Raw genomic sequence first — 15,564 nt, forward strand, 5'->3', positions numbered from 1 at the left:
GTGGTTTTTGCTAGTGGGACATATGTGAGGAGTTGGAGTGATGGGGGTGAGGGCGAGGGTGGGGGTATGTGATAGCATGCAGGTAGGGAGGGGGAAGTAATAGTTAAGAGTTGACTTACCTGTGTCCATTCCTCCAGCTATTCCTGCGAGGCCCTCAGGATGCAGTATAGCCAAGACCTGCTCCTCCCATGTTGTTAGTTGTGGGGGAGGAGGTGGGGGTCCGCCGCCAGTCCTGTGAACCGCAATGTGGTGTCTTGAGACCACGGAACGCACTTTCCACCGTAGGTCGTTCCACCTCTTCATGATGTCATCCCATGTTCTTGGGTGCTGTCCCACTGCGTTGACCCTGTCCACGATTCTGTGCCATAGCTCCATCTTCCTAGCTATGGTGGTGTGCTGCACCTGTGATCCGAATAGCTGTGGCTCTACCCGGATGATTTCCTCCACCATTACCCTGAGCTCCTCCTCTGAAAACCTGGGATGTCTTTGCGGTGCCATGGAGTGGTGTGGGTGATGTGTGAGGTGGTGTGTATTGTGATGTGTGGGGTGATGTTTAGGGGTGTGTGGTGTTTTGTGCGTGGATGTGTATGTGTGATGGTGTTGTGTGCCTCTGTGTGCTGGTGTTGTCTTTGCTGTGCTGTCTCTCTGGCCTTCGTTTACATTTTTGGTAGTAAGGGTTTGTGGATGATGTGGGTGTGTGTTTTATCTTGTATTGGGTGTGTGGGAGTGGTGTGTGTATGTGTATCAGGTGTGTGTATTTCGAATTGTCCAATGTGGTAGTGTTTTGTGAAAGTATGTGTATTTTGAGCGCGGCTGTTTGTACTGCGGTGTTTACCGCAATTGAAAGACCGCCGCGTGGATTCGTGGGTCATGATAGAATGGGCGTATTCCTGTTGGCGTGACGGTGGAGGTTTTGTTATTGCCAGTTTATCACTGACCTTTGGTGTGGCGGACTTGTGTGGGTGTCTGGATTTTGGCGGATTCCGAGCTGTGGGTCGTAATAGCTGTGGCGGAATTCCTCAGCCGCGGAGGTGTGTTGGTGGTCTTCTGCACGGCGGTAAGCAGCATTTACCGCCAATGTTGTAATGACCCCCATAATCTTAAAAAATTTGTATCCTTACTTGCATATGTTGGATTGTTGCCATTTTGTTCCTGTTTTACTCAAATAAATATAGGCTATTTTCCTGAACAGGTGCTGAGTACTTTTGTTATGTTTTTACCGTGTTACTGTGTGTGTGTGTGTGTGTGTGTGTGTGTGTGTGTGTGTGTGTGTGCAAAAAACACTTTACACATTGCCTCTGAGATAACACTGACTGCTTGAGTCAAGCTTCCAAGGGGGTGAGCAGGTGTTATCTTAGCTGTGTGGCTCTCTTACCCTGACTAGAGTGAGGGTCCCCTCTTGGACAGGCTGCAAACCACTGCCCTCTTAAGGCCCCATTTTTAACACTTGGGAATAGATCAGGCTTCTTTCTGGAGTCTGCAGATGGTTCAGAATTTGGCAGCCAGACTGCTCTTTCATCTCCTTAAACATGCTTCAGTTTCTCACCTTCTCTTGGAGCTACAGTGGCTCCTGTCCTTGGATACTACTTTGTGAAAGAGACAAATCCAATTCAACATCACTGCTCGTCTGTGTCGCCATGATTGCAGTGGCTGCCTTGCTGACAGACAGGGCCTTGGGCTTAGGTTAGGGTGGTGCCATCGATGCAGGAGTGCTGCCCCCAGTTTCCTCCCCAGAGGACGGTGCAGCAGACACAAGTGCCCAATAAAGGTTTTATTGGCACATCAGTGTTAGGAAGCTGTTTCTTCTAAGTAGCCACTTTCTAGACAGTACCTTTCTTTGGGGCCATCCTAAGGCTGTCCATTGACAGTGGCACTGAGCTGCACAAGCGGAAGAGACTTCAGGATAGATGCCACATGTTTTATAAAGGCCTTATGTCTGCCAGTACTGTGGGTGACGTCTCTTCTCTTGTTCACCTAAAAGCAAACCAGCAAGAAAAACTTAGTGAAAAGTGGCATTGTTACAAATTGAATTAGAACAGACAAAAACAATATAATTTAGTGTAGTTGGTTACTTTAGTTATTATCCTAAATAATTAACAAGCTATCTAACCATTTTAAAGTCAAACCACACGAGTCCATCATAACATAAAGTGTAATTTCCAATCAGGATAACAAGATACAGATGTAACTAGTCTTTGTTTGATGTGCATCTATTATAAGAGAGACACCTGTGGCAGTCAGGGAAGTGCTTGGGAAAATAGAATAATCTTTAAAAATTAAATTCTGTTGTGCACATATGTCAGGGAAGGGGGTCCAGAAGCAAATGGACTAAACCCTTAAAAATGAATGATGCTGGTGTGTGCTCAGTGCACCTACTCTGGCAGGCAGGGGGCCCAGGGTGAAAGGGAAAATACCTAAAAATACAAATGAATGCTGTTGTTCAGCTGTGTGCCTATGGCCCAGGGGGTGAATGTATCATTGAGGCAAAATGGGGAAAAATAAATCAAAAAGAAATGAAAAAAAAATAATTAAATTGAAAACATTAAAATAATAAAAAAGTCAAAATAAAAAGTATATATATATTTTTTTTAATGATTGCTGATGTTTGCATGCAAATCTTATTGGGAGGCAAGGAGGTGCAAGTCAAAAATGCAAAAAAATACATGTAACATAAAGCTCTGCTCATCATAATCATACTCATAATGTACATATACTACAATGATCCTCAAGCATATGATTAAACTATCACATGCAAACCCATGGCAAAAATGCACTGAGTGGCTGTACAAAATGCCCACCAGCCATATGGTGAAACAACAACAGCGAGCAAGGAGGCATTGAGAACAAAACACATGTAAGCCTATGGCAAAACACACTGGCTGGGCACACAAAATGCTGTATGCCATATGGTCAAACATCAACAGCGAGCAAGGGGGCATGGAGAACAAAGAACACATGCAAGCCTATGGCAAAAGCACACTGGCTGGCTGCACAAAATGGTCACTGGCCACATTGTCAAACAACAACTAGAGCAAAGAGGCATAATGAACAAAAAACACATGCTAGACTATGGCAAAAGCACACTGGCTGGCTACACGAAATGACCTCCAGCCACATGGTCTAACTACAACAGCAAGCAAGGAGACATGGAGAACAAAGAACACAGTCAAACCTATGGCAAAAGCACATTGGCTGGCTACACAAAATGGCCTCCGGCCACATGGTGAAACCACCATCAGCAAGCAAAGTGGCACGGAGAACAAAGAACGCATGCATGCCTATGGCAAAAGCATACTGGCTAGCTGCACAAAATGACCGCTCGCCACATGGTCAAACAACAGTGAGCAAGAAGGCATGAAGATCAAAGACCGCACACAAGACTATGGCAAAAGCACACTGGCTGCCTACACAGAGTGGCCCCTGGCCCCATAGTCAAACCAACAACAGTGAGCAAGTAGGCATAGAGAACAAAGCATACATACTAGCCTACGGCAAAAGCACACTGGCTCTCAGAGTCACCAGATCCTCGGGGTCTGTGCACGTTCCCAACACGTCCACCACAAGACAGCTACAATACTCTGATTAGAATGTCACAGAATCTAAGAGAGTCCAAGTGGAGAAAAGGGGATTAGGTAGGGAACAGCTGGGAAGGAGACCTGTAGGAAGCAAAAGGTTAAAACACACAATATCAAGATTATACCATATTAATCATTACTAGGCTATGACTCTAAGTATTGTCATATTGGAAATATGGATAACTTAAGCATTAACTTTAATAACTAGGCCTCAAGATGTCTGGATACCTGTGAGGGAATCAAGAAAGATTAGTACCATTTTCTAATGAACCACTCAATGAAATGTTACACATAGATTAGAAACATCAGAACCTTCTAGCATTACACTTTCAAATTCAAGAATAGTCTTTGCATGAGGACCAGGAAATAATCTGAAAGGGTTCTATAACATTATATGAATTGTACTAGAGGGACTTATTATGCACATACAATATAACACCTAGAATTCTAACACTTTAGTTTTCTTAAAATGCAGGAACAAGAATTGCGCACATTGCAGATTTCCACAAAGGTTTATAAATGCCATGAAATGATTGTGCACAATGAATAACATGAGTTAGGCACAAGAAATGAATCGCGCGTCTTGCCGATTCGAAGGTCACCAAGCAAATGCCATGAAGTGGTAACACACAATGAATATCATGAATTAAACGCAAGAGATTAATCGTGTGTCTTGCCGATTCGAAGGCCACCAAGTGAATACCAAGAAATGGTAGCACACATTGAATATCATGAATCTAGCACAAGGAATGAATTGTGCGTCTTGCCGATTCGTAGGCCACCATGTGAATGGCAAGAAATGGTAATGCACAATGAATATCATGAATTAGACATAAGAAATGAATCGTGCTTCTTGCGGATTTGAAGGCCACCATGTGAATGGCAAGAAATGGTAGCTTGCACTGAATATCATGAACTAAACACAAGAAATGAATTGCGCGTCTTGCCGATTCGAATACCACCATATGAATGCCAAGAAATGGTAGCGTACAATGAATAACATGAATTAAGCACAGGAAATTAATCGTGCGTCTTGCTGATTCGGATGCAACCTTGTAAATGCCATAAAATGGTTGCACACAATGAATATCAAGATTTGAATACAAAGAAAGAATCGCGCGTCTAGCCGATTCAAATGCCAGCATGTAAATGTCATCAAACATCAAGCGCACTTTCATACGCACAAGAGCAAAATAGATTTATCATGCTAATTAGGCCCAAGAACTCGAAATCCTTCGAGTATGGGATCGGGGGCCCAGCCCGACCTCCGTCTTACCGCCCTGATCAAGAATCACCCAGCAAAGTGAAGGAGCGAGGCCAGGAATATCAAAGTAGGCCTCCGGAACAGGAGCTCAGGAAGTTGCTGCTACTCTGCACCGGGACCTCTGAATAGTGAGCACGTGGAGCTGGCTGGCTCCCTTATATAGAGTCTTGGCCCAGCCCACAAACCACACCCAGGCATGCTGCAGGGAAAGCTTCTAGAAGGCCCTGGAAAGGGGACCACACCCTGACACACTCTGAAAGCCTGCAGCAGTTCATTACAAATTAACAGTATTTATATGCACCTTGAACATATGTCTTCAGGATTAAACTCTGCAATGCAAAAGGTTAAACAACAGCATATCAGCACAATGCATAAATTACGTTATCTTGAGAGTGCTGGATTTTTGCATTCTAGTTGCCAGTAGAGCGCGCACTGCCCTGATGTTGACATTGGTTAGACAACAACAGTGACCAAGGAAGCATGAAACCACCATCAGCGACCAAGGTGGCACAGAGAACAAAGAACACATGCAAGCCTATGGCAAAAGCACCCTGACTGGCTACATATAATGGCTGCCAGGCGCATAGTCAATCTAGCAACAGCGAGGAAGGAGGCAAAGAGGACAAAGAACACATGCAAGCCAATGACAAAAGCACACTGGCTGTCTGCACAAAATTGCCACTGACCACATGGTCAAACAACAGCAGCAAGCAATGAGGCATGGAGAGTAAAGACCACATGCAAGCCTATGGGAAAAGCACTGGATGGCTGCACAAAAAAGGTCTCCAGCGACATGGTGAACCAACAAGCAAGAAAGCATTGAAAACAAAGAAGACATTCAGACCTATAAAATGGCTACATAAAATGGCCCCTGACAACATGGCATGGAGAAGGGGATCAAAGACAAATGCTGGCCTATCGCAAGCATGCTCAAACACACACTGGCTAGGCAAAGGAGGCATGGTGATACTGAAGAAAACACTACCATTAATTCAGCAATGCCAAACACGAAAATTAACTGAGCTATAAAAATGTTACAATACACATCCTACTATGGAATAAAGTTTTACCCCACATATACACTTTTTGCAGGAAAAAACATGAAATACAAACAATAACCAACTTTTAAAATTTAATCCAATGCCATCCCTGCCCTAAATGATGTTTTAATTAAAACAACATATACCAGAGAAACAGTTCTTTCTTGCACTGGTGACTAGTACTGTGCCTACTGGCTGGATGGCCTATTGGCAGATTAGGCCATATAGTAAAATAAATGAATATTGGAAATGTAACAAACATGGAGAAAATGTACTGAACTGTGCAACGTTTTTCCTTTACAAAGGTGAAAAATTAAATGCAAAAAAAATAACTAAGCCCCTAACGAAACTTCAGGCCACCCACCACAATGAACTTTAAAAATCAAGGCCAGTACCATAACATTGTTTCCTCCGGTCAGCCCGGTTGGAACATCATAGTACAATGTTCCCGCTGGTCATACCGGCAGTAACATTGCAATATGATGGAGGGTGCCACCGGCATGATGGTGGGGCCCTCCTTGTGGCGTTGACGGTCCTGTGGTGGGACTGCCAAAGTCGTAATGAGGCCCAAAGTCTTTAAATCCAAAGGTATATATTCAGCAATCAAAGAAAGTGATCCTTCCACCTTAAAATCCAAATGAAAAGTGACCATGAGATGGACAAAGCATCTCGAGGAGCCTGCTGGACAGGAAGGTGCAATCTCTGGAGCACTTCCTTCCTGTTGGGGAAAACAAAGTTTAAAAAAAGGCTTCTCACACTAGAAAACAACTTGAATGGTCCGTTGGAGTGGAAAATCCATTCGAAAAGATCTTTTTGTGCACATTTAGCAGCTTCTCGAGTGGAGAATCTGCTCAAGGTGCTCCCACGGTTTCTGGCCTCCGCAAGCGGCACTATAACCATGCCATCATGGACAAAAGCCACACATTTGGGTGCAAAATCTCACATGCACTCACAAGCAGCCTGAGACGATTGTGGCAGTCGCCAAAAACAATTCTTGAACTCTAACAGAAAAATAAATTCTGCCACGCATCTGATGGGGACTCTGCATTACTCTGCATAGCGTACAGTGCCTGAATCCACAAACTCAGCGAGCAGAGTGAATTTTACAACTCGGGCCTAATGTAAAGTCCCTATGCAGCACTTCAAACAATGATAAAGCTAAAACACAACAGAAGAAAAATCACACACCAACTTAGAAAAATTAGAGTGTAATTTCAAAAACATATTTAACACAAAAACAACAAAAATCCAATAATTGAACCCGAGATATGCAATTCTGGTAAGCGAAGCGCCTAAAACAAAAAGTGCCACTTGCGGTTATCTGGTTGTGCAAGACCAGGTGAAAGTCATAAATTCAGGCCAACCACGATGGAGCACATACTGGCTACAGGGACCAGGTTAGTCCTGCTGAAAGAGTTAGGGGCAAGGTCCAGTTCAAAGAGTTCCATTCACATTGGAAGGTGCCCTGAGCAGCAGGGTGAGTTTCACAGATGGTCTTTGATGTAGGGCAAAGAGCAGGCTTTGTGTCACAGACTGTTACGGCTGTAGTGCAAGATCTTGTCAGGGATCGCGGATGGCTGTTGCTGGAGCTTTTTGTTGGCAGTCACTGCATGCTGTTGGTGTTGTAGCGTGAAGTGCAGATCTTGCTCTGCTGGCTGTCTTTGGCGGTTTCTTTGGAGCGAAGAGTCTGATTCTCCAGAACTTCATGTTGGCGGATGGCAAGATCTTGGCAGGAACAGGCTTATTTGTGGAGGGCCCAAACCTTCATGATGTTTCCATTACTCTGGAGAAGAGCTCAACTGAGACCACACCAAGGGTCCAGGACCTGAGAGGCGCATTTTGGGGTCAGGAACTCAATCCAGCAGAGCCCAGCAGGTTTCAGACAGTTCCAGGAGCAGGTCAGCTGGGCAGTTGCAGGGAAAGTTTGGAGCTTGTTATGTCCCTGTAGCTCAAAACAGAGGTCAGTCAACTGACCCTTACAGTCATTTAGCTTGGAATGAAGGGTGCAGGGCCTGTCTTCCTTCTCAGCAAGCAGACCAGCAAGTAGATGGGCAGCAGATTAGCAGGACTGCAGTGTAGCAGTATTTTTGGCAGCAAAGCAGCACAGCAGTCCTTCTTCTCTAGTATCCACAGGTCCAGGAGTGTACTGAAGAGTTGGGTCGGAGGCTGCAATATTTATACCAGGTGCCCACTTTGAAGTAGGGGACGTTTCTAGATAATTCTTTTTGAAGTTCTTAAAGTTTTCTGCCTCTCTTGCTCCGACTACAAGCTGGCTGCATGAGCGATGCAATAGTGACAAGTCCTTTGTGTGAAAGTAGGACACAGCTTATTCTGTTGCAAATGGAGCTGTACCCACCTCTGCCACCACCCATCCTGTCAGTTGATGGTCCATCCAGGCAGACCTAATTCCATTATTGTGTGACTGTCTCAATGATCCCTGCTGGTGAATTATTTTCATGAGCACTGTTATGTTTTGTCATGCAGCTTTGTATAGCACAGTATCACCTGGGAGGGTATCCTGGTGCTGATTAAATGTGTCTTGACAAACCTAGGGTCTACTGGGACTAATCGAAAAAGCCAGCTCTTCCACTTCTTGCGGAATTGAATAAGTGAAGAGGGAAGCTCTCATGTGTAGTGGCAAGTTTTCCATGCTTTAGAAACACAGAACTACAATAGCTGTGGAGAACTACTCCACATTCAATGGTCACGCTATGGATGCAAGTTAGTTTACACTAGTCAGATTAAGTAGGAGATGGTGCTATCACGATGGCCAAAACACCCTGCTGCCCAAGGGTGTCATCCAAGCCAAGTGCCACAAAGCCTCATCTTCTCCCAAGATAAGTAATAGTAGCAAAGGAGCATCCTGTTATGTTTTATTAAACAAAGTATAAGGCCCACACTATATTCCCTGTTTAAAATGTGTGTATATTGATGCAATGAAACAATCAAAGAAAACGATTTACCCATACAGCCAACTCGCGTGTCGTCCCACTGGACTTTCTCAAGACTAGGGTGGGAAGAATGCATGGCAGTGGAGGGAGGTGGGGCGGACCAGGGCATGGCCCAGGCATGGTTGGGTGCAGACAGGCTTACCTTAGGTACACCTTCTGTGCACTAGCGTCATGCCCACTCCTCTTGTCCACTGTGGCTGCCATTAAATAGGTTCTGGGAAGAAGATGGAATGATGTCACTTCCTGTGCGGATGAATGATGGGAAACCCAGTTATTTAACTTCCTCTGAGGAAGGATGATAGAAAATTCAATGATTTCACTTCCTGTGCAAATGGATGTCAGTGTCCGGAAAATGTATTTACCTTAATGCAATTATGATGAAAATAAATACAGTTCTCAGCCCTCACAGTACTTCTTGAATCAGTCATTTACTTTTTTAGGGTCGAGCCTGCGTCGCATGCGCTTGCCCATGCGTTTCACTTGTGAGACGCTTTAGGAGTTAGAAAAGGGTGCGGAGCCCTGTCCATGTCACGTCAGTGTCTTTCATTGGTTTGTGGGCTTGCCTGTTAAAATCTGCTTGCTTTCATTAGTGGAAGGCATGCATACATCATGCCTTTTCCGGTGGTTAGCCCTCCTCAAGCGCAGCTACCAAGTACTGAAAACATGCGAGGCTTGCTGTTTTCCGTCCAGTTTGTGAACTACTTTTTATCTTTGTTCGCAGCGCCATCTCGCTTGGCAGAAGTCGAGCGCTTTCCATGACATCGACCCTGTTACATAGTTAATTGTACTTTTGCCGGTTACGTAGATAATTGCACTGTGAACTGTAGCAGCGCGATCGCGCTCTTTTTTTTAACATTTAATGTGGCAAGAAAAGTCCGGTTGGGCGTTTACAACTTCTAATAGCTCTAACTCGGAGAAATGCGAGACCCGTTGCATTGCAAATGCTTGTTCATCTGTGGAGCCACAGAGGAATTCTGATTCAGCTGGCAGAATAAAAGGACAAATTTCGTATTGAAATTTGCCCGAATATTTCGCCCACCCAAAGGAATAATGTATGAAGGCTGCGTTTCCATTAATAGCCGACCAAGGAAGGTGCATTTGATTGCTTGTTACTTTTTAGTTTCCTTTCTGATGTAAACATAGGGGGTTATTACAACTTTGGAGGAGGTGTTAATCCGTCCCAAAAGTGACAGTAAAGTGACGGATATACCACCAGCCGTATTACGAGTCCATTATATCCTATGGAACTCGTAATACGGCTGGTGGTATATACGTCACATTTGGGACGGATTAACACCTCCTCCAAAGTTGTAATAACCCCCATAGTGTTTGTTTATAAGGGAACCTCAATGACTACAGCGCTGCACACGTTGTTGATGTCAGCGTCTGTGCATCTCAGTACATCAGTTTTCATATAGTCCTTTGTTGTAAATGTAACCATTTCCTAGAAATAGTAGTGTTTACTTTGTGTCTTCTGGAGATTCTTCGTCAGCATCAGAGAGATCACTGCCAGTGCAAAGAGAGATTGTTTATTTCTTCAGGGTTACCTTGACTGCGCACCACTGAGATTCACTACGTGTTTTGTGAAAGAAACCTCCCGGCTGGGAGTGGTCCTCAGAAAAGGACAATACTCTAGTGCTACTGGAAATGTAATTATGTATAACCTTCGTTTATATACATTTACAACAAACGCACAAATGTCTGGCATAGGAATGTATTCTTGTTAAAATAGTAAGATACTCACTGGTATTTCCCACATTAAATGTCATGGAATGTATATTAGACATACCACCGGCTCTATTTAAAATCTTTTTTAATTGCAAACTTATTTTTCCCGTGCTCAATGCCTTTAAAAACTTGAAATAGCATTGACCTCTGACAAATCCTTGTCAGTAAGCTGGAACCTATGTCCTGTGCCTGACACATCACGACAGACTTTTAAACATCTCTCTAAAGGCGCATTCCAGGCAACGTGCCATTTACTCAACTCAAATTAATATACTAATGCACTTACATCCCTTCCCAGGGTTTTAATTTAACAGGCAAGAAGTACCACTCACAACTAGTACCTCTCCCCCACTAACAGAACTGTCCGCATACCTTCCCTGCTTGAGAATTACCTCAGCAACCACATCTGTTGGTTGTTGCAAAACTTGTTTTTATTTTGTTTGGAAAGTTTTGCAAATCTCCAGATTAACGTAGTATTAGGCTGTTTGTAGTGTCCCAGTTTGCTTTAGCCTGTAGGAAGGTTTTGTTTCCTTAGTTAAATAATTTTCATGCTACATGAGCGACATGACTTGCTACTTATATTTCCATAAATCCATTCTGGAATTGTATGCTGACGTTGTATGCTCTGCGAGTTTACAATTTTCAGAGTTGTAGACGAGAACGTGTGAAATCAATTCTTTGGCGTCATACTGGGGTAAATTCAACATATATTGTGCAGTGGTCTGGATTTTCACTCGGATGCCCTGAAACCGCTGTGTATTTGAGACTACTAACACAGATCTGCCAAAGGTTGCGAAAATGGTACTTTTCTCACCATGTTCCTCATCTTCCAGACTTTGTTGTCCTACCTGTGTCATCTCTGGTTGATTCCACACTCCAGTCCTCCAGACACAGTATTCACTCATTCACTCTGAAGACTCCCCCTCTTCACTAAACAATGCAACCAGGTTGTCAACAAATTCATCAGCAATTAAATTCATTTTCTGATCCGTTGAGCAGGCCCAGCTTGGTATGCGATTGTTGATTTACCCTAGCCAAAAGACAGGTGTCGGACACGCTTACCCTAGAAGGTGTGGAGGGTAGTTAGGAGGATGGAGGGAGGGTGTGGGAGAGATGCTCTGGATATAGTTTTTGTTTGTGACTTTGATCAGTCATTGTCAGTGAATGTCCATGTGGAATGATTATGTAACATAACATACAGTCTACATTTAAGTATATTTTCTCACTTTGGGGATCTTGGCACCGAATAACAGATGTTTATTGTTACTCATCTCAATGATATGCTTGTGTTTTTTTCCAACCCGGAGTGATGCCAGGCTCAGTGGACCAGACAGGTTTAAAACCTGGGACCATGAGGCCAAATGCTGAGAACCAAACTAATGATATGAGTACTGTCCAGTAGGGGGTTGGTGCAGCTAGGTAAAGATTCTTTGCATAGTCTAGGTGTACGAAGGTAGCAGCTGCTTAAACTTGGCAGATATATCTTAGATAGAGGAATTCTGTTTTGGGTTCTAAAGTTAGGTCTGTTTCCAAAAGGATTCCTAAACTTTTTACTGTGTCAGTTGATAACGGTGTGTGTCCTTTCTGCAGGCCAGGGCTAAATATCCTGGGCAGACTGTAGTTTTTCACATCTGATAATTTTTGGTTTGTCTGGCTTGTGTCTATTTTGGCTATTAGTGATCCAGTTTGTAAGCATTGCACCAGCATTATGAAACGGGAAACGCAAAGCACCACACAACCAGAGTTTAGTGTGTTTTAGGCTCCTTACCCATTACCTCGAACAGAAGGCAATATCAGCATAGCTGTCCATGAACTAGCAAAACCCCAGGCACTGCTTCCCCATGTCTGTTTGCTTGCATTGTGTTTGACACAATTAGCCATTTCCATCACCGCTATTTCAGCTTCTCCTTCTATTATTACAAACTAGGTCAGGTGGAAGATCCGAATACAGGGGAATGCTTTGACTGTCAATCTGGATGCAAAACCTGTGCTGTGGGTAAGTACTTCAAAGTATACTATTAATTAAAACAGGTACACATGTAGTCACACGTGGTGGACAAACTAATTAATGTTGATAATCAGCATATAGGCAATCAAAGAGTAGGGCGGCTTAAGGCAATTGCGTGTTTGAAAATTGTTTAACTGCATAAACCTAGATACTGATAACGTTTTTGGTCCAGTCCAATGTTGCATCTTTATTTGGTAAATGTTCTTTTCTGGAACTTGTAAACTTTATTTTGCCCCTGTCTCCAGCTAAGCAAGGTGATATATGAGCTATTAGACAGTCAGTCCACAATATGTTGTTTGACTCATGGGAACTGAGCCACCTTTGGAATTGCAGAACTTCAAGTCACAGAAATAGACACATTTTTCACTTTGATTACCAATAAGGTAAGCAGGACGAGGCAAGTAAGGAAGCAGCACTTTGATTGAAACTACTACATTTGTGAAAACCAGGCCAGGGCTGAAGGTCTGAGAACATGCTTAGCGTTTTTTTCTGACACGCAGACAGATGGACCCTTACGCAGTGTGTGTAGGAACTGGGGGTATCTGATAGCCATTATATGCCTGGGCCATCCACAGGACTCTGCACCTGTCCCTCAGACCTCAAACGTTTATGTGAAATTTTATGTGAAATAGTAGATCCCTTCTATGCAAATGCAATAAATATATGTGTGTATATATATATATATATATATATATATATATATACATATATATATATATATATATATATATAATTTAAAAAAATCTGCACTATGTTGATGCATCAGCCCAAGACTGAAACTTGCTCAAAGAGAACAAAGATCTGGTGCAGATATCATGTAAAGGGATTCCACAGAAAGTGGTACATAAGATCATGTGCGTGAGAGGCAGGAGGTGGATGCAGTGAAATCAGAGGTGGTGGGCCAAGGAGCATCGTGACATTAAATCAGTCGGTGCGCTTCAAGTGCTGTTCTAAGACATTACCATATGATCAGTGGAAAGTGCCTCCCTTGCTTTCAGAGTGCTATGGTGTGAGGAATGAAGAATAGCGGTGAAAACCCGAGGCATTGTTTCTTAATATTCAGATGCTTCATACTCAAAATGAGAGGTTTCAGTATTTGGACACACAAAAGGAATTTCCAAGTTAAAAGTTTAAAAAACATGTAATTTATCCAACAGGCATTGGTAAAACCTATAGTACTTGCCAAATTCTCTTTCACCTTTTGCATGGTTACGGTAAGGGGGCCACTCTTCCACATCATTTTCTTATATTTTAATAAACCCCAATTTAATGATGATTGCTTTGGATGCACTCACATTCATGGCCGCTATCTTCAATGTACAACATATTTTTATATTTTGTATTTTCAAACATGGGTTTGCCTTGGATGCACTCGCACACGCAGCAGCTGTCTGAATGCATTTTGTTTTATGTTTAGAAAATTCTATTCAAAGATGGCCTCTGCAGTCACATACGTAGGTGGAGGCTAAATCTATAAGATATGAGTATGAGAAAATACAGTAAAAGATGGTCACCATCTTTGTGCGATTAACTTCAGAGAATGCATTTTATTATATTTTAAGAAACCCCAATCAGAGATGGCCACTCATCTGTGCTGGCCTTCGTTGAATGGTATTCTTCAAATGTAACATTTTAACATTGCCACCCACTGGTAGCCTTCAAAATACAAGGGAGCTGTAGGGGCAAGCGGCCATTGGGAGGCAGAGTGAGAAGGGAGTTAAAATAGGGCGAGGAGAAGGATGAGAATCAGAGAGAGAGAGAGGGGAAAATAGTCTCCTTTAGGTTCTCCTAGGCAAGATCTGACAACTAACATTGGCTAAATGCAACAAAAAAAATATTTTTGTCTCAAAAAAGCATACATTATCTTAGTAGTCCCTGGCAATGAAGGTTACTACTTTGAGTGTGGATGTACTCCTTGTGGAAGAGAATCATGCCATAACTCACAGTGAAGTCGGGAAACGTCTGAAGTGGGGTGACGTATTGCCTCATGATGCAGGCTGGAGTGGGTGGTAGAAAAATCCGAATGACCCAACAGACTAATAGATGAAGTCTGCTGAAAAGAAACTATAACTAACTATGTTATGCACATCATTTTTAGTAAAAATCACAAGGTCTTGCTAACACCAGATGTAAAAAAGGAAATCGGCTATCAGAATACCATTCAGGAGTGAAGTTATGAATGCACTTCTTTACCTGCATGTTAAAAGGAGGATAACTGGACACATTCCAGCATACTGTGAAGTAGCAGTAGTCTGATAAATAAAAACCACTTTCAAAGGAATTTACAACATGGTTAGCAGGAGACAGGAACTGACAAAGCTAGAATGTTCCATGGGAAGCTGGTTGAAAGCATCCTGCCATCACATCAGCTCTAAACACTACAGTAATACAAAGTAAGAACAACAATTCTGGCACTAAAAGACCAATCTAGTGTGCAGATGTGCTCCTTGTGAAAGAGCAAAATCTAGTCACTCAAAAGGAATTCGTCCAGTGGCTGAACTAGCCTGAGAAATTAACCCACGCTGTATGCTGTAGTGGCCAGAAGCAAAATGGAAATGACAAAACAGACCAATGGATGAAGAGAGCTAGCTGAAATCCCTCTAAGTAAGCATAATATACATATAATTTTAGTAAAATCAAAAGGTCTTGGCCATCTCCAGATGTAAGAATTAACATGTTGTATATTACAGACTGTGCTCAACGATGGTGCTGATTCCATGACAAAATGTAGTTTGAATTTGGAATAAAAAGTCTACAGAAGGGTACCTTGGGAAGCAGTCTTTCTATGCAAAAGTCAACACTCAAGCAGAAACAGTCTTTTGTAAGCTGTATAGTAACTGGGTGAAATAAGTCTCAAGACCTGTAATTTCCCTCAAGGTATCAACCCTAACTTGTGAACAAGAATAATGGCACAGTAAATTATATCCTGTGCATCCATGAGTATGGCAGATCAGTAAAGATATACAACACTTCAAGTGCATAGCAACTATTATGGACT

The 15,564-nt window shown here is 42.9% G+C and overlaps 1 protein-coding gene across 1 annotated transcript in view; it reads left to right on the forward strand.

Moving 5' to 3' along the window:
• The window catches only part of LOC138283896 (proprotein convertase subtilisin/kexin type 5-like), a 570,601-nt gene that overhangs the window by 90,906 nt on the left and 464,131 nt on the right, over window positions 1-15,564 (forward strand). The window contains exon 3 of the mRNA XM_069222102.1: window positions 12,486-12,554. Within this exon, the coding sequence (XP_069078203.1) occupies window positions 12,486-12,554 (69 nt within the window). The remainder of the gene's footprint in view (window positions 1-12,485; window positions 12,555-15,564) is intronic.

The sequence above is a fragment of the Pleurodeles waltl genome, chromosome 3_1, assembly GCF_031143425.1.
Source record: "Pleurodeles waltl isolate 20211129_DDA chromosome 3_1, aPleWal1.hap1.20221129, whole genome shotgun sequence".
In the NCBI taxonomy this organism is placed as follows: Eukaryota; Metazoa; Chordata; class Amphibia; order Caudata; family Salamandridae; genus Pleurodeles; species Pleurodeles waltl.